The following is a 25,969-nucleotide window of genomic DNA, read 5'->3' as shown; positions in this document are numbered from 1 at the left end:
TCTCTTACCACATGCTTACTGTCAGTGTTTGCCATCGGCTTCTTAGTCATCAAGACCACAGCCGGTGTGCCAACCACAGCATGCTTGCCACTAGTGTGGATGTGCAGCTTACATAAGTTAGCTGCAGAATTTCATTTACGTGATCTCGGCATTTCTCATGTGACATCATTATTTCCAACTCCGCGACGGGAATTGAGATTAAGTGCGTTTGCTTTAAACACATGTGCAAGAGTGAAAGGTTATAGTCTCTCTGGAAAACTAGAGTGCAGCCGTTCGATTGTGGGACTGCACAGGAGCAAAGTTGGTAGTGCCGATATTGTGCGAGGGAAAACAAAAATACAAATTTTGCAGAGCAAAGTTGGGGCTGCAATTATGATGCAATCGTGTTCGTTCATCATCATCATCAGCCTGGTTACGCCCACTGCAGGGCAAAGGCCTCTCCCATACTTCTCCAACAACCCCGGTCATGTACTAATTGTGGCCATGTCGTCCCTGCAAACTTCTTAATCCGCCCAGCTAACTTTCTGCTGCCCCCTGCTACGCTTCCCTTCCCTTCGAATCCAGTCCGTAACCCTTAATGACCATCGGTTATCTTCCCTCCTCATTGCATGTCCTGCCTATACCCATTTCTTTTTCTTGATTTCAACTAAGATGTCATTAACTCGCGTTTGTTCCCTCACCCAAACTGCTCTTTTCTTATCCCTTAATGTTACACCCATCATTCTTCTTTCCATACCTCGTTGCGTCGTCCTCAATTTAAGTAGAACCCTTTTCATAAGCCTCCAGGTTTCTGCCCTGTAGGTGAGTACAGGTAAGACACAGTTATTATACACTTTTCTCTTGAGGGATAATGGCAACCTGTTGTTCATGATCTGAGAATGCCTGCCAAACGCACCCCAGCCCATTCTTATTCTTCTGATTATTTCTTTCTCATGATCTGGATCCGCCGTCACTACCTGCCCTAAGTAGATGTATTCCCTTACCACTTCCAGTGCCTCGCTACCTATTGTAAATTGCTGTTCTCTTCTGAGACTGTTAAACATTACTTTAGTTTTCTGCAGATTAATTTTTAGACCCACTCTTCTGCTTTGCCTCTCCAGGTCAGTGAGCGTGCATTGCAATTGGTCCCCTGAGTTACTAAGCAAGGCAATGTCATCAGTGAATCGCAAGTTACTAAGGTATTCTCCATTAACTTTTATCCCCAATTCTTCCCATTCCAGGTCTCTGAATACCTCCTGTAAACACGCTGTGAATAGCATTGGAGAGATCGTATCTCCCTGACGCCTTTCTTTATCGGGATTTTGTTGCTTTCTTTATGGAGGACTACGGTGGCTGTGAAGCCGCTATAGATATCTTTCAGTATTTTTACATACGGCTCGTCTACACCGCGATTCCGTAATGCCTCCATGACTGCTGAGGTTTCAACAGAATCAAACGCTTTCTCGTAATCAATGAAAGCTATATATAAGGGTTGGTTATATTCCGCACATTTCTCTATCACCTGATTGATAGTGTGAATATGGTCTATTGTTGAGTAGCCTTTACGGAATCCTGCCTGGTCTTTTGCTTGACAGAAGTCTAAGGTGTTCCTGATTCTATTTGCAATTGCCTTAGTAAATAGTTTTTAGGCAACTGACAGTAAGCTGATCAGTCTATAATCTTTCAAGTCTTTGGCGTCCCCTTTCTTATGGATTAGGATTATGTTAGCGTTCTTCCAAGAGTCTGGTACGCTCGAGGTCATGAGGCGTTGCGTATACAGGGTGGCCAGTTTCTCTAGAACAATCTGCCCACCATCCTTCAACAAATCTGCTGGTACCTGATCCTCCCCAGCTGCCTACCCCCTTTGCATAGCTCCCAAGGCTTTCATTAGTTCTTCCGGCGTTACCTGAAGGATTTCGAATTCCTCTAGACTATTCTCTCTTCCATTATTGTCGTAGGTGCCACTAGTACTGTATAAATCTCTATAGAACTCCTCAGCCACTTGAACTATCTCATCCATATTAGTAATGATGTTGCCGGCTTTGTCTCTTGACGCATACATCTGATTCTTGCCAATGCCTAGTTTCTTCTTCACTGCTTTTAGGCTCTCTCGGTTCCTGAGAGCATGTTCAATTCTATCCATTTTATACTTTCTTATGTCAGCTGTCTTATGCTTGTTGATTAACTTCGAAAGTTCTGCCAGTTCTATTCTAGCTGTAGGGTTAGAGGCTTTCATACATTGGCGTTTCTTGATCAGATCTTTCATCTCCTGCGATAGCTTACTGATATCCTGTCTAACGGAGTTACCACCGACTTCTATTGCACACTCCTTATGATGCCCACTAGATTGTCGTTCATTGCTTCAACACTAAGGTCCTCTTCCTGAGTTAAAGCTGAATGCCTGTTCTGTAGGTTGATCTGGAATTCCTCTATTTTCCCTCTTACCGCTAACTCATTGATCGGCTTCTTATGTACCAGTTTCTTCCGTTCCCTCCTCAGGTCTAGGCTAATTCGAGTTCTTACCATCCTATGGTCACTGCAGCGCACCTTGCTGAGCACGTCCACATCTTGTATGATGCCGTGTTCAATCGTGTTCATTATGCGAGTATATATGATAATTGAATCACAGCTAGGCAATGATCAAATTTTAAGATTACTAATGAGTTTACCATTGCCTACAGAATTGATGATTACAGGATCCATAAGAGGAAAGTTACCGTCGTAAAAACATGGAAGGAACAGGCGTGCTTTTACAAAAAAAAAAAAAAATCACCGCCCAAGTACTCGGTACAGATGGTTAACCAGTGAAGCTGAAACATGCTGCCTCGGTGTTTATCACTAAATTAATCCTGGTGGTTCATTAAATGGCGGCTTGGTAGGCTGCCGGATACTCGGTATGCAGTTGCTTCTTGCGCTCGGCTGCACAAGCCTGCTTTTGTGCCCGGACTGCAGCATCGGCACGTCGTAGATGAGCTCACTCCCGGTTCTGCTCGCGGCATTGCTGATGGAAAGCTGCCTGCTCCTCAGGAGTATATATGACATGCGGCCGACCCATTTCGGAGCTGGAGAGAAACTGCTGCGCTTCGCTCGGCAGTGACGAAGAGCCACGACTTTACTACTGGTGCAGAGAATCGCATGCCTCTCTCTCTCCCCTTTCTGTTTTTGCGCATGGGGTTGCACCGAAGGAGCTTTCGGTGTAGAGGCGACAAACGGACGGCTGAACGAATTGGCTAACCATATACAGCTATCACTGTAAGAAGCAACAAACACATTGTTAAACACAGCTGCATTGAGGAGGAGGGACAAATATGTTATCACATGCTAGTTGGGGTGGAGGTGGAGTCCAAGCCACCGACAATATTCCAGAACTTGCACGGGTTATACGTAATAGTTCCGTAGAAACCTGCAAGGTGGAGAGAAGTAATTAGTATCAATCATAGCAGTTGTACCAATTGCTACGAATGTATGGCTGTCTGATTTGCCCTTTATTAATTGCATGAGTTAGTTTGCAACATTTCCGGGAAAGTAGTAGTGTTAAACAAATCCTTTGCATGCTCAGTGTTGTTATTTTACTGCATGTTTCCTTGGAAATAGGCAGTCCAGTGACTAGGGTTATTGCTTTGCTTAGTGAGACGAGAAAACTTTCTTTTTGTTTGAAAGCTCTTTTAGAGCAGCAATAAACCAGGGTGACTATGGGTTAGAAATTCTCTTTCGCTGTGGTATGAAGCGTTTAACTAAAGAACCCAATTTATTTTTTATAGACGGACTAGTTTTCCTCAACTCTACGCCTAGTAATATTGCATATGAAATCAAGGAGGAACCGTTCCTACCATGTATGCCTCGGTTCAACTCTCAAAGAACTTCAAGCAGGAGAATGGGGTACCACAAGGGTGTATCTTAAGTACTACCCTTTTTATTGTAAAAATGAATTCCCTAGGACAAATAATTCCGAAATCCATTATGTATTCAGTTTACGTTGATGATCTCCAGCCTGCACATCCTCAAACGTATCAGTATGTGAGAGGCAAGTACAGTTAACAATAAATAAACTAGCAACATGGGCAGATAAAAATGGATTCCAGCTTTCTCCACAGAAAACAGTGGCTGTTATGTTCTCACTGAAACAAGGTTTACAGACTGATCCCACCCTACATATTAATGAATCCGAACTTCCAGTAAACAACAAGCACAAATTCCTAGGCATTACTTTTGACAAAAGACTTACTTTCATACCTCACATAAACACTGAAAAACAAGGCCTCTAGAGCACTCAACATACTTTAAGACCTTTCACAGCATGCCTTCTACGAATTTATTGCTCCACCGTACGCCTCTCCTTGGACGATGGATGTATAGTGTATGGCTCTGCCAGATCATCATATTTGAAAACAATTGGACTCGATACACAATTGAGGTTTACGCTTCTCAACTGGTGCCTACAGGACATTGGCCGTAACTAGTTTGTATGTAGAAACTAACGAACCCCCACTTGCAGACAGAAGAAGCATGCTCACATGCTCAACGCTCTAAAAATCCGTTCTCTGCCAAAACATATTTATTACCCAATAGTTACCAAGTGCCCACCTAGAATACTATTTACAAACACCCCAGGCTATCAGACCACTTCTCCGTTTTGAAGAGAAATTCCAAGATTTATATGTAACGGACACCCTGCCTAATATCTCCCAGAAACCCGGTCCACTGCCACCCTTGTTACTGCTTGCCTTTTGTTTGTGACTTTTCAATAACACGATTTCTGAAAAAACTAACACCACAGGAACGTATATTGCAAGAATATTTAGCACTAAAGGAAAAATATGTGGAATATACAGCATTTTATACCAATGGTTCCAAAGCTGCACACTACGTGGGAAGTGCTGTGATACAGAATAGCTGGGAAAATGTAGTACGGCTGCCCCAATGTGCATCCATTCTCACTGCAGACAGTTATGCAATTTCTATGGCTGTGGAAAGAATAATAAATGAAAACATTGAAACCAACATCATTTACACAGACTCACTAAGCATACTTACAGCCCTTCAGCCTAGGAATGCAGTTCTGCCAATAATCAGGGACATCCTACACAACATAAGAGCCACAAGTGGGGAACAAAACATCAAATTTTGCTGGATGCCGAGCCATGTAGGGGATCTGTGGCAATGAGAAAGCAGATGAGTGTGCAGCGAAAGCTCGATATAAGAAAATCGAAAACATAAGAATTCCTTACAGAGACTGCATGAAATTAGTATGCCATAAACTGAAAGAAAAATGGCAGTCCACATGGAGCAATCAAACGAACAATAGCTACGCCTTGTAAAACCCATCGTAGAAGAGGGGAAGTCATGTTCACACCAAGAACGATTTATCAAAGTTGTCTTATGTCGCCTCTGCATTGGACACGCACACCTTACCCACAATTTCTTGCTGGCAAAAAAAGACAAGCCTGTTTAGGACAAATGTGGAGATGAACTTACAGTAACCCACATATTACTCTCATGCAAACAACTTGAGACATTGATAAAAATATATTTGACGCCATTTTACAGTGAACACATTCCTTTTCATCCTTCATTGATATAAGGGAAGATGCACTGGTTGAGACAATTCATGTTTTTAGCTTTTAAAAAAAAGCCGGTTTTCTTGAAAAATTCTAAAGCCCGACCTTGTTCTCCTTTACATCCAGTGACACACCTCATCCACTTTCTCATGTCTGAGAAGAAGGCTGAGGCGTTTATTTAATTTGTTGGAATCCTCGGGGCCCTCTATCAGAAAAGGACTTTTTGTGGTACCCAGCTTTTTTTATACATTATACATTGCGGTTGGCGCATGATAGCCATAGTTACTTATGCACCATTAAACTCAACAACAACATCAAGGAGGAACGATTGCATTTTCGCTATTATTGATGTTACATCTGCTCGACCATAACCTCGAAGTATCTTACTCTTTTTGTTGTGTAAGGTTCATGCTTTGATAGCAAAGTGGCCATCGTCACCATGCCAGCACCGACAGTCATGGACAAAATGGTGCCATGCATTTGCAACACCAGCCTGGTTGCTTCTCAACTGGTATCTACACACATCGAAACTGTGTTTCAGAATGTAGTTTTGATACCACACTACTGCTATAAAAATGGCTTCATGTCGGTTTCTCTTCACAAGTTAAAGACTTTCTCTACGCAAGTTATAGAGAATGGCAACATCCTGCACTACCTCCACTCATGAAGCCAGTGTAGGAGTCCATAGTACCAAAATGTGCAAAGTGTAAATAGCCTTGTGTGAAACGAGTGAAACGGTTGGTATAAGTTGTGGTCGGTCCCTGTGTGCAGGAGGATGGCCAGCCTGTTCTGCTTGGGGAGGCTTTGGTGGGTGGTGGCTCCCAGCTGGTGCTGGGTCAGCTGCAACCACTGCAGCTCGAAGGAAGCAACCAAGTGGCTGCTGCACCATTGGTATTTGCTCCCGTCAGCACCGAAGGCACCCTGATGACCACAGTGGCGCCTGCCACTACCACCGCCCCTACTCAACAGGAGGAGGAGGCTGGCACTGTCAGGTGGGCGTGGCATCCACTGGCACACGGCAGGTTCAGGTGCCAATAGCTTTGGCTCAACATGGACGTCATTGTACAATGCTATTGCACCAGCAGTGTTGATCTGGGTTTTGACTGCCTCAGTGGATCGAGTAATTGATACAGTTTTTTTTTTATCAGAAAACTTGCACGAAATATGTGCTTGCTTTTTGTTATTTGGGCTGCCAGTAACTATTTTAGTGCAGTAAAACCTTGTTAATTCGAATTCTGCGGCGATGCTACGAAAATTTGTATTATGCTAAATTCATAATAATGAAAGTCAGAAAAAAAGATCGCTCAGTTAAGGTGCTTATATAGTTCGAAGCACTGGCCCAGCCAACCTAACCAGACGTGGCCAATGCGGTCCAGCGTTCTTGACGTTGAGATAGCTCTTGCTCCATCCACGCGTTCGTTGGCCTGACCCGCTATGCATGGCGTGGAGAAAAACAGGTGCCCATGCTGCTTCATCAATGGTCGCAGACAGCCGTTCAAAGCGGTGCGCAGGTTGGGGATCGTTCTGTGCATGCTTCGAAGAAAGCAGCGCTCACAGGTACGGTGCGTGCATCTAGAGGGGACGGCATTTCAGCTGGTGCAGCGCAAGTGGCATAGCCTGACTGGCTGCAAGCGACCCGTGCCCAAAATGTCGGACTATAGATGCGCCTTTGTGCCACCGACGCTCGCCGCAGGAACAAGAGCTGCGCTCTAAAATGCATTTGCGAAACACACCACAACCTGCTGCAGTGTTGGTCTCCGTTGTATTATCGTTGCTGCACTGGCGTCCAAACACGTATCGAAACAATGCTTTCCTTTGAATAATAGCCATGAATCTCAAAGGCCATGCTTTTTTGGTACTGTGAGCGCCGATAAACGTCATAGCTGCCATTTTTTTAGACATTACCTGGTGTCGCTTCTCGGTAGAACACCTCGTAGAGAATGAGCATAGCCTCTAGGACATTATATGAAAGAAGAAAGAAAAATAAATAACACGCAGTGCCACGCCCATGTTCTTATCTTGAAGGTACTTAGAGAGGGAGAAAACCAACCTGCAGCAGAGGCGTTGGCCGAGCCTGGCCTCGCGCAAGTGCATCTCTCTCCATTCGGGCCTAAACAATGGGCCACAGATGGAAAGAGCAAAGCAATGAGGCCAGCACAGTGAAACCAGCATCGCCAGCATGCTCTTGCGCACTAGCACTCTCCCCATCCACGATGGCGTGAAGTTCGAATTATCGGTGGCAGTGCGGATTGCAGGGTTAATTAGCGGGATGCATTACATATTGCTTTCAGTACACTTTTGGACGCACCGTGGTGGCCACTTCAAATTACCCGAAATGTTGAATTAACGAGTGGTGAATTAACGAGCTTTTACTGTATATTGAAAGTAGAAAGACGAGTTGCATGGTCCTGTAAGCACCTTGGGACCAGGGTTGGAGTCGAGCATAAGGTACCCTATTTTCCTGAATCTAATGCGCACCTTTCTTCCGTGAAAATGGGTCTGAAAATTGCCTGTATGTTACAGTCGAATACTAAGCCAAAAGCGCGTTTGCTTCATTGGCAACAGGCTACCATCATAGCCATCGAACGCAGTGTCATCGTCATCACGAAATGGCAACAGAGCATGATTTTGTGAAGGTTGCTGTCGGTATCACTTAGTGCTCGACTATAATCTTGTGTGGTATTTTTGGCCAATAACTTTTGGACATAGTATCACTTGTGCAAAATTTTGTGCGGCTCAGCACTCGACGCGCTGGTGTAATTGGCTGCCAGTGTTTCTGGTGCTGTGCCAAGCTCACTCTCTGCACATGGTGCCAGGAATGCTGTTGGTAGCATACTTTTGACAAGTCTGGTGGATAGTCTCGTGAAAGTAACACTAGTATCTCTAAAACCGATCACTCGAGATTACCGTGTCTATGTGCTTGGTATTCGTGGCCAATGGCAAAGATGACGGGCCACTTTCATTGTTAAAGCTCATTTAAAAAAATGTTATGTTCTTTGAAAGTAAATTTTGCATGTCTTCTTTTGTTCTGGCTGGGAACTTGGGGGCATGCTGTATTTTTATCTATAAGTCAGGTGCGTGGTACATTCAGCTGTGCTTTTGTTTTCTTATTTGAAGCCCAAGAAACTAGAGTGCACGTTAGATTCATGGGCGCGTTAGAATCGGGTAAATATGGTAGGTCAAGTATGAGAGTCAAGAGACAGAGGTTGCCCTGGCAATAAGAATGTGATTAGAGCAGCTGGCATTACCAGTGGCTTCGCCAGGGATTGCGCAGCAGCTCGATTGTTCGTGTCATCCACCATGGCGCGAAAAGTAGTTTGCAACATTCGAAATTTACCCTGTTGTAAGCTAATAGAATTGGGCCGAGACTCTGGAAAAATTTGTATAATCTAAATACTAGTATCTGGCATGACCGTATCACCACGACTCTACAGTGCTATATCCATGGTGCCTACTAATCATATAGCAATGTCAGTAATTAAACAACGATATAACGAACTTCAGTGTAGCGAAATTCTCGATATAGTAGCAATATATTTAGCTTCTCCATGGAACACCATGTATGTGAACCTCAATACAGTAAAACCTTGTTGATTCGTATTTGGCAGGACGGAGAAAAAAGTCCAAATTAACTGAATGTGAAATTATTGAGGTTACCAGGAGAACTATAAACGAATGCTTAATGCATTAACATGATTTTATTTACAGAATAAATCTGCGAATCCTGTTTCTACTTAGCACAAAAGCAGTTCGGAAGCCACAATTCTCGTCATCCTGCCATTGACTAGCGGTCGCAGCAGCTTCTTTCGCATTGCAGCTGTGGCGCAAAACCTGTGTCTTAATCCAAGACATGCTTTTCGCTACTGCGTGCTCATCCTGATTACTTTTTCACCAGTGAGCTGGTCAGCAACAGGTCATCGTCTATTGCAATGTAGCCAGTGAATTTTATGCCACTGTGGAGGCTGTGTGGCATGGCACTGAGCCAAAATGAAACTATTGCTCACTGCAACTGCTGTGAACGAAACCGTGGTCACTGTCGATGCAGTCATGAATGGGTGGCAATCATGCAGTTCTGAAGGCTATTGCTTGCTGCGTCCTCTGCGGACGAAACCTCGGTTGCGATCGATGGTGCAATCCCAAATGCTGACTGAAGTACTGAAGGCGCACGACCAACCTGCCCTCACTCAAAACGAAACCTCAGACATGCAGAGTGTGTACTAACAGGGAAAACTAGGAATTCTCAGGAATTTTAGGGAAAACTCTGGGAATTTGTGCTTCTATCAGGGCAAATTAGCTGTAACTTCATTGAAAAAGAATGAAAGCCACAGTAATGCTGGCTTGAGTAACAGAGAGGAATCGTAACGAATTGTTTTTGACGCCGTGTCGTCGGTTGGAGGAGTTGCCAGTGTACAGGCAACGACCAATTTACCAAACGCCCGATTTTTGGGACATGCCCGATAAGTCGAACGGCTTCGCGGCATCACCACGTACCCCATAGTCAATGTAATAAGGATGTGTGAAATTTCGGACTCAAGAACCCTTCGGCGTCCGATTTTCCAGACTTTCTGCCATAACCGTAGGTCCAAAACAGCATTAATCAAAGCCACCATTGCCGCCATTTCGATTCCCTCACCGTCTCGAACCGGTGCTGTTGCATGCAGATCCGCTGGTAGCCGTAACCACCACCACGACAACGCTAGGCCTGCTGCTTCGACGTTCGCTATTAAGCTTCTTGCATTTGGTGCCGTGTTCTTTCATCAAAAGAATTCACCGCAGTCAGCAATGGCACCATCTCCACCTTTGCAATCTCCGCGATTGGCTTTGAAGCTAGAAAAGTACTATGCGTTGCATAATGCCGGTTCCCGAAAGTCAGCGTCGCCTCAACACAGCAATCTTACGCGGTGAAGCATACACGAAGTACCGTAAAAACCCACATATAATACAAGGTTTTTTTTCTCACTATTAGCATCCCAAATTTTCATTTCGTACTATATGTGGATCCAAACAAAAATTTCAGTCAGAAATTTGGGCTAGAAGTTTTGGTTTCGTTATTGCTGCGTGGCTGTGGCTTGACTTCGCTATTGCTGCATGGCTACGGCTTGGTTTCGTTATTGATGCGCAGCTACAGCATCGTTTCTTTATTGTTGAGTGCGCACCTTGGCAGCCCACGTGCAAACCACACTTCGCGAAGTGCATCTTTTTTATTCTGCATTGAAGGACCAAGATGTCCGGACCACGAAAACAGTACTTGGCTGCTTTCAAGAGAAAGGTTATTTGAGCCGCACAGGACATCGGCAACTGTTTGGCTGGGCGGCAGTTTGGCGTCAACGAGGCAAGCATTCGCCGATGTTGTCGACAGAAGGAAGCCCTTTTTGCATGCACCGGAATGCGAAGAAGCTTTCTCGGCCCAAAGAGCAGGACCTTCCCGGAAATCGAACTGGCCCTGACGGAGTTCGTATGCCAACAGCGAGTCGCGCATCTGGCTGTGAGCATAGAGCTTATGCAGGCAAAATTAAGGAGCTTGCCAGAGAAAAAAGGCTACCGAGCTCCGCCTTCAAAGCGAGCAAGCACTGGATTTATTGCTACATGTGCCATGCTGGATTTTCCTTACGCCACCGAACATCGATTTCGCAAAAGCTGCCCAAATCGTTTTAAGAGCTGCTTGTGGCTTTCCAGCGCCTCGTTATTTCACTGTGCAAGTCTAAGAACTTCCAGCTAGGGTGAATCGGCAATGCTCACCAAATGCTGCTTTATCTGGACATGCCATCGCCCCTCACCGTGCACGAAAAGAGCTCTAAACAAGTTTATGTCCGGTCCACTGGCCACGAGAAAACGCGAGTTACCGTCATGTTGTGGTGCACGGCAGACGGACGCAAGCTCCCACCCTATGTCGTCTTCAAGTGCAAGACAGTGCCTAAAGGTGAGTGATGAATCCGTACCATACACAGTGGTGGCTGGGCCAAGACAACGTTTATTGCTTTGATGCGTGTTAATATAGGCGTTGTGCTAGACTGTTAGAGAGGGAGTGTGAGGAGGAGGAACCGCGGCGATAACGGTTGCCGTAAGCTGGCGAGACGTCATCCTGATGTAGCATCTCGTTCACCCTACGGTACATAGTGGTCTGAGGGTTTTCTTGTCCGGCCCGACCGGCGCAGCGCTGGCGTCGGGGTGCTCGGGGCAGCCTCGCGTATTCTTGGCCCCTGCCCTGATGTCTCAACTACTTGGGGGCTGGCAGTTCCTTCTTGGCGCTCAGGATCACAGGCTCCATCGTCCAGGTCATGCTCCCCACTCGTGGCTTGATCTGGTCGCTGTGTCGATGAATGTTCTCCCCCTCTGGACCATCGGCGTTCACCATGTGAGTGCTGTCCGATGACGTGATTTGGGCTGGGATCCATGGCTCGCCTCATCCGAAGTTCTTTACCCAGACAGGTTCCCCCGGCTGCAACTTACTAGGAACGTGGCGGTCAACTGCAGACAATGCCACTGCATTGTCCAGTCTGGAACGGAGCTCATAGCCCATAAAGCCTGAGATCTGTGGAGCGGAAAACCGGCGTCCAGGCGACGAAGTATGCCCGGCATCGAATGCTCGCCCCTCGGCGTCTAAAAATGTGACTTCCGCCAGCTACCCGATCCGATCGGAGAATCGACACCAGGCGATAATCGCCGGCGGAAGTGCCGGGAGTGCCTCGGACGCTGACCAGCCGTCGCGACGATTGATCTCTGACCGGCTTCCGGCAGCCGCCGAACATTTTTGTGTGTTTTTATCTTTTTAGTTGGTGCCTCCATCGGAGCATCCGTCGCGAGGCCGCACTGGAGCGACAGAATGTGGCCATTTGCGCTTGTTTGGCTGCGCACTTGTGGTTTCTCTGCGCTTGAAAGGGGCACCATTGATCGTTACAGCCGAATATTGAATGTTTAAAAGCATTAAATTAAGAGTACAAATTTCTGTATACTTATTTTTCTTCCACAAGCTTAAGTGACGTGCTCACGAAAAAGGTAATTATAAGTGCGGTACAGTTTTCTTACCAAATCTTTCAAAAATTGCAATTACCGTGAAATATCCTACTTGAAACATTTATTCAGCGTAAGTGTTGGTTATTACTCAAAATGCAGAAAAATAAGTGACAGCAAAGGTAAACTTTGCCCATTATTACAACGTCAAATTGCAGTATACCTGGTGGACTCCATTAAGTACATCTTGGAAGTCTAAAAATATTGGTGCCGATGTTCTCAATAACATTTCCTTGTTTTAAAAAAGTTAACTTTCGTCGGGGGTGATGGGGTATTCAACTCTTTGAATTTACTGGTGATGCCAGCGTCACTAGAACCGTCACGTGGGTGCTATAAGCTAGCATTGGCTAATCTGAACTAATATTTCGTCTTTTCGCAACTCTTGGTGGTGCTTGATCACACAGGTTGCACTCTTTTCTTTTCCAAGTAACAGGCTTCCATTCATCGCGGAAGATTGTTAATGGCACCCCATCGTTTTTCGACTGAGGCATATCGTGTGGCATTCCGACTGGCCATAGCACACCTCGAAGTGCCGCTCGCAGGTTACAGTGGCATCATCCAAAGATTTGTCACCACCTTTGATATTTCGGCCCCACTGTTGCAGTATCTCATATTTAGGGCTGTGAAAAAGACTGTCGTTGTGCAAAATTCATGCTCAGGCACCACTCGCTCCTGTCGCTGCCGGCACACTGAAAATATATTGCACTGATCGTGTCTAAGACAAAGCACTCAACGCGTACGGAGATGCATAGAAACAACCCACTATTATTAATACAATCGCTGCCAAGAGTTATTTCCGAAAATAGCAGGTAACAAGAACGAGAAAATAAATTAAATGTATGAAAGCAAATAAAAAGAAAAATGCGTACACTAAATAAAGTAACTTTTATAAATTACTGACTTCCACGTTGCAGCTTGTACGTACTGTTGTTGGCGTCCATATAGAAAAGGCGACGCTTGCAAAGATAGCATGCAAAGGGATAACTGAAGCTACTACGTAAAAAGCCTAATGAAATCCAGAAGGGTACATGGCAAGCTGTATGCCCTGAGGGGAGCGGTAGACGAAACTAATGAGACACATATGGTGACGCACGGCACTAGTGAGCGTCCTATGAGCGCACATGTGACGATACCGAAGAATTCCGCTTCCTGTGAAATGCCGAAAGGCGTCGGAATAGTTTACAGAAAAAGGTGTTCTAGACAACTACATGACACTGCCAAGCGTTGGTGCGAAGAGGACGCGCCCGTTTGGTATATGGTTGTCGCGGATTGCATGACCGCTCACTCAACGTAGCCAGAATGGCGCAAAGCCAGCCTGCTAAAATGCTTGCAGCTCAATGAAATGTGTAAAAATCTTTCGTAAGCGCCTCTATGAAACTTTTTTCAAAGTTGTTTAGTCATTAACAACAAATAATACAATAAAAACCCTACTCCTTTTATTTGTTATCCAGAAAAACATTCGTAATGTCTGGCAACACTGAGAGATATGCGGTGAGCACTTAGCGACGTCCGCCTGTTTGTTGCTGCATGTAAGCGAAGCCAGCAAGCCACTGGCATCGTCCCGCTGCATCTATTTGTGCCGTGCAATCTTCGGCGTGAAAGAACACTCCATGTATCCCGGGCTTGAGGAGTTTCGCTGGGGTACTGCCCCCGGCCTGCGGCGTTCTTCGCTACCTGTGCAGAATCCTTGCCAAGTGTGTTTTCAAAGACCCATGGACATTCTTCTTCAAAAACTCTTTAACAGTTCGCAAGGTGCGTTTCGCGAGCCCGTTGGACTGCGGATGATACGGTGCTGTCCGGAAATGTGTTATATTACTCGGCTTCATAAACTCCCGCAATTCAGCACTTGTAAATTGTGGGCCATTATCAGAAACCAGCGTCCGGGGCAATCCGAACGTGCCAAACAAGATGCGCTGGGCTTCTATGGTGCCATGGGCTGTGGTGCTTCTCAGGGGTACTGCTTCGATTCATTTATCATGTGAATTCATAACGATCAGTAGCGTGTGTCCATCGATCGGCCCCGCAAAGTCAATATGCAGCCTGGACCAATTCTCGCCCGTTTCTGGCCATGCCACCAGGGATTTCTTGGTGGGCATCGGCGCTGCTTGTACGCAACTGGGACATGACTTAACCATGTTCTCAATCTCGTTATCAATCCAAGGACACCACAGCAGGGAGCGGCCTAGCTGCTTCATTGAGCAAATACCTTGATGGGTATCATGCAGCACGTGTAACATTCCCGCTCTTGCGCTGTTAGGCATGATTACAGGATGGCCCCATGACTCCATGTTACCTCAACCTTCCGGTTGAAGTATGGGTGCAAATGCAGGTCCTTGGCCATCCTTCCCGTACCCATTTTTGCACCTTTGCTAAGTCGTCATCATGTGAGGTGAGAGCGGCCAGCTGTTTCACGAACATAACACCGTCATTGAGGTTTTCTGGGCGCAACACATACTTGCCATCCCCGGTTTCTTCCAGGGTTTCTAGCTGAGACATTGCAGTCGTCAGGAGTCGGCTGAGGGCGTCTGCTGTAACGTTGTCCTATCCCGGTTGTTGTTTGATGATGTAGTCGTATGCACTCAGCCGCAGGGCCCATCGCTGTATTCGGGCGGCGACCATCACTGGTACAGCCCTGTCTGGTCTCACAAGCAGCTTATGGTCAGTCAACAGTGTGAATGGCTTACCGAGTAGGTACTATCAGAATTTCGAGACCCCAAAAACTAGAGCCAGAGCTTCGCACTCCAGCTGTGAATAATTTCGCTTGGCTTCCGTCAATACCCAAGTATGAAAGCCTATGGGCCTACGCACCCCGTCCCTGACATTGTGAGAAAGCACTGCACCGATCCGATCCGGGGAGGCATCGCATTCCAGGACAAGAGGCTTGCGTGGTTCAAGATGTGCCAAGAAATCAGCGGACTTGAGGAGGTCCTTCACCTTGCTGAACGCCCGTTGTTGACTGGGACCCCACTCCCACTTGGCTTCTTTGTGGAGCAGTTGATACAGTGGCGCCATGGCCGTAAATGTATTGGGAAGAAACTTGTGGCAGTATGTTACCATGCCCAGATACAACCTTAATTCTGCGAGGTTCCGCGGCACCTGCATCTGAAGAATGGCCTCCACGTTTTCCGACTGTGGTTGCCGTCCCTGAGCACTAATTTGATGTCCCAGGAAATCCACCTGGGCTCAGCGGAACTTGCACTTGTCCGCATTTAAGGGCACGACATTTTCCCGAAACCGCTGCAATACTTCGTGCAGTGTGGTGCAGTCATTGTGTTTCTCTGCAATGATGACGTTGTCTAAGTAGACCTGAACCCCAGGAAGTCCTTGCAAGATGGTCTCCATGCGGCGTTGGAACACTGCCGGGGTGAAAGCCACTCCAAATGGCAGGCGAGTGAAGCTAAACAGTCCCTTATGCCTGTTTATCGTCATAAGTAGCATGGTTTCCTCATCCAACGGTAGCTGATTGTAAGCCTCCCGCAAATCTGTCGGGGTGAAAACCTGACCACCGTTCAACGTTGTCAAGATATCTTCTATCCGAGGCAACGGACATTGCTCAGTGTGATAAGCTTTTTTTACCGTGAGTTTAAAATCACTGCAGAGGGGAATGTGGCCGTTACGCTTTACTACCGGCACCACCGGTGCAGGCCACTTAGAATGAGGCCTAGGGACAGTAATGCCCATGGCCAAAAGGTGCTCAAGTTCAGCGTCTACCCTTGAATGAAAGGTGTACGGAACTTCGCATGCTTTCCATAATTTCGGTACCACATTGTCCCGCATCTCAAAGTTTACCGGCAGACCCCAGATGAGACCTAGGCCTGGCGCGAACACGTCAGCGAATTCTCTTACCAAACGGTGCACCTTAACACTGTCCGTCCCGACGAAAGCCATGCACTCACTTGTCGTGTTCATGTTCATTACTGGCACCTCCAGCATGTCGAATGCCTGGATCAGGTCGCGTGCGCACAGGTTGGGACCGGAGCAACCGAGGACTGTCAGGGATCCGTCCGTCGACCAGTTTCCGCACGAAACCTTAAGCTTGAGTTGTCCACGAACGGGAAGCCTTCGCAGGAAGCAAGTCAGTTTCAATGGCGAACCACGCAGCTTGGGCCACACTGTTTTGTTTTGCTCATAGGTGGGCCACGTGATGACCGACACTGGTGAGCCTATATCGACTGCTTTCCACGCAAATATACCATCCATGCCTACAGATGTGCTCTCCTCCCGAGACGATAGGGTATTTACCTGACTTGACAGCCCTGGTGGCCCTTCAATGAAATCTCTCTCCAGACTTCCGGAAACAGGCTCGGGTGATACGACCCCCCTGTTGGGGCCGAATTGAAGCATGTTGCCAAACGGAACCAGCAATCCTCTGGTTCGTGCCCTTTCGCTCCGCAGCAGTTGCACGAAATAATCCATGGCCGGTTTCTTGGGCGATAAGACTGTCCTCCCATCGCATGTACGCTTCCTTCAGCGGCGTGGCTCCTTATCTGCTGCATGCTTGCTTCTGACATTTCGGCTGATAGCATGATTTCTTCTGCTTCACTCTTTGTCAGCTGTGGCTTCGCAAGCAACTGTCGACACACTACTGCGCTTTGCAGCCCACAGACGATGCAATCTCGCAGCATTCGATCCAACGTTGTGCCAAAATTGCATATGTCCGCCATTGGATGAATGGCAACTATGAAATCTCTTGAAAAGTTCGCCTGGCAGCTGATCGCATGTAGAGAACTTGTAAGACTGTGCTATTTTGTTTAGTTGCGGCGAAAAGTGCTGCTACAACAAGGCTACCACTTGAGCGTAAGAAAGTTCATTCACCTTGTCTGGCATGCATCGACCACTAAGTAAATTCACGGTGTGGGTCGTCAGGGCTGCATCCAACAGGGCTCGCTTCTTGTCATCTGTGACGCCATTGCCTTCAAAGAAGGCCTCCAGTCGAACTTGGTAAGCTGGCCACTTGTCAAACTGCAGTGGACTGGCATATCCTCCCATGGTGGCAAAGGCTATGGCGTACTAAGGAGGCGACCCGTTGTCATCGCATCCTCGTCGCCACTGATGAATCCGCACCATACACAGCGGTGGCTTGGCCAAGACAACATTTATTGCCTTGATGCATGTTAATATAGGCGTTGTGCGAGACGGTTAGAGAGGAAGTGTGAGGAGAAGGAACCGTGGCGATAACTGTTACTGTAAGCTGGCATGACGTTATCCCGATGTAGCAGTGAGGAGCTGCCAAAAAATGTGGTCATGAGATGCCATGAGAAAGGCTGGATGAACCAGAACCTTGTGCTCGACTGGATAAAGTCCGTCTGGTGTAGGTGGCCTGGCACACTGTTGTCGTTCCCGTCCATCCTCGTGCTGGATGCATTTCGTTGCCATTTGGCCGGCTCAGTGAAGAGGCTGTTGCACAAATCCGGCACTGAACTCGTTGTCACGGGTGGGATGATGTCTCAGCTGCAGCCTTTAGATGTTTGCGTGAACAAGTCATTCAAGGACGTGATTAAGCGTTGTTACACAGATTAGATGCACTCAGGTGAGCCTGCAGTGACACCAACCAGGCAGTTGAAGTGGGCTTCGCCAGTCACACTATGCAAGTGGATTGTGGATGCATAGGCCAGCATACCAGAGGATTTTGTGTGTCACTTATTCAAGAAGTACGGCACCTCGAATGCGCTCGATGGCACAGAGGATGAGTACCTCTGGGAAGATATGTCTGACAAGGAACCATCCGAAGAGAACGCAGCTGAGGAAGACCGCGATTTAAGTGCGGAGTGCAATTTAAATAAATGTTTTCCTCGAGTTTTCCTAACTTGTATTATACGCGGATAAAACTTTTTTTTTCCATTTCGCGTCCCAAAAATTTCACCTCGTTCTATATGCGGGTTCGTGTTACAGTAAAACCTCATTGAACTTTACCCGCTTAAACAGCAGTTTCGTTTTAAAAGTAGTAAAGTCAAATCCCTGACTCAGCAGCCATTGAACATAATGTGTTTTGTATCCACATAAACTGCACCAGCTTATTGCGTACGTATCGGTTAACATGTAGTGTTTCCAATTTTCGTCGCGCAAACACGGCAGTGCGTCGTCTCCATTGGATGACCCAGCAGAAGCCTCAAAGATCAGCACAACAGGCTCCAAGCCCCCTGTGTGTTTGCGCTTGAAGCCACATGAACATCAACATCATTTCGGCGCCGTGTCAGAGAGCGTTGTGACGTCGTGCAAGTGAGAACTCGCGTCATGCCGAAACTCGGATAAAAAAAAGCATCGGGTGCTTAGCATAGAAGAAAAATTAGACATCGTTCGTGCTATCGAACGTGACGTGAATGGTCGGCGCTGGGATACGACATGGGTCTACTGTTGACTATGGTGTGTGGCATTGGAATGCGAAGAAGTTGCTCGGCAGCGCTGCTGCGAGCGCGAAGAGATGGCAGTTTGCCGTTGTTGCCGAAGTGTTGCCAAGTGACAGTGATAAGGACAACACGAAAAGTGACAGCACGGGCGATTCAGGCCCGGCAGTGGCAGCAGCTGCGCATTACGTCAGCCTCATGAGTGCAATCGTCGCGACGAGAACAGCACCCTGCAATGAAAAGGTGCCCCACGACTTCTGCAACGCTACCGCGCCTGTGCATGGAGAATATGCAACGCCAACGAGGAATCTGCCATGCGAGGGTTTACCGAGAAATGGGGGCTGGCTGAAAAGCTGGCTCACAGCTTCAGCAAGTTTGAGGCCACTGTTTTCGCTGCTAGGCCGCCGTGGCATCAAACGAAAATAACATGTTTGTTGCGCGAAGTAAATAAATATTCCATGTTTTTTCCCCTTTCGTCACACTCTCTCTGAGTTCCGTTTTTGACAGGTAAGTGGGCGATCTCATGCTATTTCGGTTAAGCAGTACTACCGTTTAGTACATACTTTTTCCGAGCTCCGGATAACTACGGTTTAATGAGGTTTCACTGTATGTACAGGTTTTTACGGTACATACCCTTGGTTCCCTGAGAATATTGAGACGGGGTATGTAAAGATCTGTGTCATGCCATATGTCCCAAACCCTTCGAGATGTTTTAAATGCCAGCGATTTGGCCTCAGTTCACAGAACTGCCGAGGCTGCCAAGCTTACGCTAAATGCAGTGCTTATGAGCACTCCTCTGAATCATGTGAAAACTCTCTCCACTGTGTAAACTGTGATGGGGAGCATGCCGCATCTTCGCGGTCGTGTCCTGCAGGGAAAAAAAGGAATTGTGACAATAAAAGCAAAAGAAAACATCTCATTCTAAAGTCAGTTTTGCCGAAGTGACCTGCCAGGGGGCAGCACCACTACGACCTCCGGCGGCTGTCTGGCCTGCACGCATTGAGCTGGCGGTGACGCCATCCATCCCCTTGGCAGCTGCAGCTAGCGCTGCTCTTCCGCCTCAGCAGAAGGGACCATCGACCTCCGGGCTGGTGGCCTCAAAGGCCCTGTTTACCGGGACGAGGCCTTCTTGTTAAACGCAGTGTTTCAAAGAGCGCATGTTGAGCGCCTCACCACAGGCGATGGGCACAACAACCAGTCAGATGGCTCCGCCAGTGCCTAAGGAGCAGCGAGACTCGCGATTACATCAAGGAAGACAAACCTCGTGTCACGGCGCCTGGAAAGGGCCCGTGAGCTAATCCTCGTCTCTTAAACACCCAGCACAAAATACATCAACATGGAGACACAAATAATACAATGGAATGTTAGAGGAGTTCTTCATAACCTAGACGACATTACAGGACTTCTACACACACATAACCCAAAGTTGCTGTGTGTTTGAGACACATCTGAAACCCACACACACAAGCTTTCTTTCTCAGTACACCATCTATCGTAAAGACCACAGCGAGGCAAACGCCTCGTCTGGCGGTGTAGCAATAGTTGTTGACAAGTCTGTAGCTTGTCATCATGTCTCCCTTCAGACACCCCTTGAGGCAGTGTCAGTTCGGGCAATTCTTTTTATGGGATTGATCACTGTATGTTCCATATACATACCCCCAAATTATCACCTAGGAAAAAGTGATTTTTATAACCTAATTGATCGGCTTCCGGACCCCTACATACTCTTAGGCATTCTTAATGCCCGCAACGTCATGTGGGAAAACTCTGGATGCGACACGAGAGGTCGTTTCATTGAACATTTTCTTGTAAACTCCGGTGCGTGCCTTTTCAATAAGAAGGAGCCAACGTATTATAATCCTCGTCATAATTCACATTCATCAGTAGACCTGTCGATTGACCCTGCTTCAATTTTCCCTGACTTGCAATGGAATGTAACCAAAAATCTGTGTGGAAGTCACTACTTCCATGTATGTTAAATTTAATACATCAACGCAAATGCCCTCCACATGTCCCCCAGTGGAAACTAGCCTCCGCCGAAGGGAATCATTTTAAGGAATCTATTTACTTATTATGACATGTTATCACCGATTTTAGCATGGCTGACACAGTAGTGTATTTTACTGGTTTTATATTCGACACAGCTGAAAAATTCATTTGCAAACACAAGGTCTCTCATGTAAAAGACGGGTACCCTGTTGGAATGAGCAGTGTAGACTGGCACGAAAGAAACAAACCAAAGCATTGCGTTTACTGCGTCACTCCATGACTGCGGAAAATCTCATAGAATTTAAACTGGTCAAATCACAAGGGAGGCGCACGTGGAGACAGGCAAGGAGAACTAGCTGGGAGGGGTTTCTCTCAGGCATAACATCCTACACTCAAGAAGAGTCTAAAGTATGGAATGGCCTAAGAAAGCTAAAGGGGCAACAAATACACCCATTACCCTTAGTTGACGACCAAGGGATTATGGAAGACCAGGACAACACTCTGGGTGAACACTTCTAGCATGTATCAGCCCCACACATTACACAATATCATTCCTTAAATATGAACAAGAAGCTGAACTTAAGTCACTGGGTCATAAATGCTGTCCGAACGAACCATACAACCATCCTTTTGATATTGCTGAGCTTAGAGCTGCCTTGATCACGTGCAAAAGCTCTGCACCAGGAGCTGATAAAATCATGTATGACATGGCAAAAAACCTACACACCGACACACAGATGACACTTCTGGCACTTTTCAACTCTGGGCTGCGGGAGGCCTCCCATATTCATGGAAGGAAGCTATTGTTATTCCCTTCTTGAAGCTGGGTAAAGACACTTCCTTTGTGGCAAGTTATCGCCCGATAGCTCTTACAAATTGCCTGTCTAAGCTTTTTGAAGAAATGGTTAATCGACGACTCATACATTTTCCTGAACAGAACAATATGCTTGATCCCTATCAGTGTGGCTTCAGAGAAGGGCGATCCTTAAATGACCATCTTGTGCATGTTGAAAGAAATATCCATGATGCATTTGTACGCAAACAGTTTTTCTTATCCATATTCCTCGATATGGAGATGGCGTACGACACAACATGGTGCTACGGAATCTTGCGAGACTTGTCGAGAATGGGCATCTGTGGAAATATGCTAAACCTAATAGAAAGCTATTTGTCAAATCGTACCTTCCACGTAAACATCGGCAACGTATTGTCGCTACCATTTATACAAGAAACTGCTGTACCCCAAGGCGGCGTACTCAGCTGCACACTCTTTATCGTTAATTAAGATGACCACACTTCGTGCTTTATTACCACCTGCCATTTTTTATCCTGTCTACGTGGACGACATTGCAATAGGCTTCAAATCCTGTAACTTCGCAGTATGCGAGAGACAAGTACTGCAGGGCTTGAATAAGGTGTCCAAGTGGGCAGACAAAAACTGATTTAAAATCAACCCCCACAAATGCACTTGTATTCTTTTTACAAGAAAGAGAGGCCTGGTTCCAGATCCTTGTGTAGAACTATGTGGACAACAAATACTTCTCAACAAAGAGCACAAATACCAAGCTTACTTTCATTCCACACATTAAAGAAAAATATCTAAAAACAATGAACTTACTGAAAATTCTATCCCACACAACATGGGGTAGTGACAGGAAGTGCTTGATGAATCTTTATATGAGCCTAATTTGATCACGATTGGACTATGGTGCCGTCATATATAACTCTGCCACCATGAGTGCGCTAAAGATGCTAGATTCTGTCCACCATCTAGGTATCCGCTTAGCCACTGGCACTTTCATGACAAGCCTTATTGAAAGCTTCTACGCATAATCAAATGAAGGGTCACTCCATCTGCAGAGAACTTACATCAGCCTTACATATTTTCTCAAAATACCCTCTAATCATGAACATCCGCGTTCTAATACCATTAACAACTTGACATGTGCTACGCTCTTTCGTAATCGTCCCTCTGTAGACGGCCTTTTTCACTGCATGTGAGGGAGCTTAGCATTGAAATCTATAGCAGTACCTTTCTTTTGCAGTAGAACACGTTGTGGGGCTAGTTGGGTCATAGCTTTCAAAAGATGAAGTGCCAACTGAGACAGCACACTAATGAAGAAAGAACAATGTCAGGACATGTATGACTGCGCAGCGGTCGTTAAGGTGACGGACGACGGTGCAACAACTTGAATTTCTCTTGTTCTATTTTCTTTTCAAGGATTTCGCACTCTCTTACCTTTTGGCATGGATACCCAGCTGCCAGACTTCATCATTATAACCGATAATGCGGCGTGGGGGCATTGTAGTAAGCTACTAAGCAGGTTATTTCACCATAGAAAACACAAAAGTTGATGGCACAGCAGCTGTTATTATTGTTAAAACCGGTGTCGTTATAAGTGCATTTGACTGGATTGCAAAACAGAGGTAATCGTAGATCACTAAAGGCCTTCATGCTGGCAGTGGACATTAAAATAGGCCGAAGATGATGATGATTATATTCGATTAAATATGGTGTTCTTATTACATATGACATTCGATTTAAAATCTGCTATTTGGTATTTGCACATCCCTAGAATTTTTATTATATTGAAATCGTGTATAAATACACTTTGCTATATTGAAATTCAAATTTCAGATGGTCTACATGAAACTTCCCGGATTTCAAAATGAAAAAAAAAGAAAAGCCTGATGCATTGACACCTGCAGTTCGCCCATTATTTTAATAAACTAAAAATAGGCTGCTGGTTGCTGTAGAAATTCAAATAGACTATTTTGTTGGACAGCAATGAGTGACTTCATTTTTGCATACTACACCATGCATTGAGCGCTCTTTTGAGCTCTCTCTTGAGGTGCTGTCATTTTTGGTATTTGTTCAGCACCTGATACAAAAAAAGAGGAATTGTTCAAAAGATTTTTTTTGAATTTCTTGTATTTTGAATGCCTTGAACCGCATATTTTTATACTACGTCATAGTTCTTTTTTCATTTCATTTTGAAATCGGAAGGTTGCATGTGGACACCCTGTATATGCTGTGTGGGCAAGAAGCTGTAAAAAGTTGAATACTATTTTATATGAGAATTTTTTTATATTGATGTTTATTAGATTGAGGTTTAATTGTACTTGTGGCCGGAGTGCAAAAAATTAACCGAGTTTCCCACTACGGCATGCCTCATTATCAGTTTTGGTTCTGACAAATAAAATCCCAAAACTTAAAATTTTAATTGTTTTCAATGAATATCTTTCAGGGCACAGTTGATTCTTGCCTTCAGCACTTTCTAAAGACAGATATCAGCAGCCATCACTTGTTCTGTGGATAAACAAAAGATCCATTTATGAGTGATCCTGTTTATGAAAGAGCATCATGATATGGTGTACCTCAAGGCAGTGTTTTTTGCCCTTTATTGTTTCTAATACAGTCGAACCCGACTATATCGAACCCGTTTACATCGAATTATTCTATATATCGAACAATTTCTGGTCACGGTATAGTTACAATGAGTATATATAGCAAAAATTACGCTTACATCGAACAAATATTGCAGTGACTCCCGATATATCGAACGTCAAGCGGCGGAAAAGTGCCCCCAGAGGTTGGCTTTCCCTCGCGGTAGCGGGGAAACCCGGCGGCGCGGCTCCATCCAACCGCTCTCCCTACCGTGACCGCGCTATCTCGGGCTGTTCGGGCGAGCCGTCGACACTCCCCGTGTAGCGCATAGCGGAGTCTATTAGGCCACCATCCTCCCTCTTTTTCTATCTTTCACTTGCCACCCCTCTCCCCTGACGACGCTTCGCCGTGCTCCCGCACGGGTTGCAGAATCAAGCGTCCTTCCTTTCTTTAGATCACTATCTAGCGACACTCCCCAGCAAAAGATGATCCTGGCCCGCCTACAGCGCTTGCTCAGACAGCCAATCAGAAGCTCTTGTGCTCTCTTCGTGCAAGATGGCGAAAGTGCGAGTTGTCTGGCTGCTTCCCTGGTTTATCGTGTTTGCGCCTTGTGGGCCTTCTCCCGCAGTGTTGCCGTGATGAAGCGGCAGAATTCGCCGTTTGTCGTGAAGCTCGAAATCATAAATCGCGTCGAACGCGATGAGAAGTTGGATGTCCCCGCAGCGTGCAAGATTCCGAGGAGCACTCTCGGCACGATTAGGGCTAAAGTGGCCAGACTCGCAACCCGGTGCCATGGCGCCCGACGCTTACGCACGGCCGTGTACGAGGGGTTCTTCATACGTGCCGGTTTCCGCGTGCTCGGTGAGGACTGTAAATTCTGATGAATGCGACGAAGCCGTTGCCGAAGTTTGGAGCTAGCTGACAAAATTTCCGGGACATTCGAATCAACGGTGGACGAGTTTGTGAGTGCAGATGATGGTGTCGCGACCACGGTAGAGCCCGGAAACTAAGACTACATCGCCGACATCGTACCGAGCACAAATGACAGTAGGAACATTGAGGAAAGCAACTACGGTCCTTTGCCCATATCCTCCGAAGTGACTGGTGCACTCGCATTAGTCCGGCGCTTCTGCGCGAATGCGGAAGGTTGCGGCCTCAGCTGCTCCGACTCCTTAGACAACGTGGGGAAGTGCGTGCGTCGCAGGCAGCGAAATTGCCCAAGCAGAAGAAAATGCAGGACTAATTTATGCCAAACTAAGCTAGTTTCGTTAATAAAGTGATTTTATAAATGGTATGTGCTTTTATGACATCCAATTATTTAGCAGGCTTATATCGAATTATGCTCTATATCGAACTGATTGGCGTTTTTTTGCGAGTTCGATATAGCCGGGTTTGACTGTACTATAACGATTTGCCCACTGATACATCTTCCTCCTTACGACTTTTTGCTGATGACTGCATCATTCACCGCTCAGTCAATTCTATGGATGGTCACCTCGCTCGCCAAGTGACCTTAACTACATTTCAGACTGGTGTACCAAATGACAAATGACGCTTAACTCGACTAAATACAATGTAATCTCTTTCACTCGCAAGCGTACAAATTCGAACTTCTTGTACCTGATTGATAGCACAATAGTATCTCCGGCATCAACATACAAGTATTCAGCTGTTCACCTCACGCATAATCTTTCACAATG

General features: G+C 46.2%; 1 protein-coding gene and 1 pseudogene across 6 annotated transcripts in view; one reads left to right on the top strand and one right to left on the bottom strand.

Annotated features, from left to right (window-relative positions):
• Positions 1-25,969, top strand: part of LOC126538383 (uncharacterized) — a 606,484-nt gene that overhangs the window by 29,955 nt on the left and 550,560 nt on the right. For all 6 annotated transcript variants that reach the window (XM_072288044.1, XM_072288042.1, XM_055074756.2 and 3 more), the window contains exon 3: positions 6,309-6,529. In XM_072288044.1, the coding sequence (XP_072144145.1) occupies positions 6,309-6,529 (221 nt within the window). The remainder of the gene's footprint in view (positions 1-6,308; positions 6,530-25,969) is intronic.
• Positions 11,755-17,537, bottom strand: LOC140217073 (uncharacterized; annotated as a pseudogene).

This window comes from Dermacentor andersoni, chromosome 4 (assembly GCF_023375885.2).
Source record: "Dermacentor andersoni chromosome 4, qqDerAnde1_hic_scaffold, whole genome shotgun sequence".
NCBI classification, from domain to species: domain Eukaryota; kingdom Metazoa; phylum Arthropoda; class Arachnida; order Ixodida; family Ixodidae; genus Dermacentor; species Dermacentor andersoni.
The sequence above is the reverse complement of the archived record's forward strand: the minus strand, read 5'-3'. Positions and strand labels throughout refer to the sequence as shown.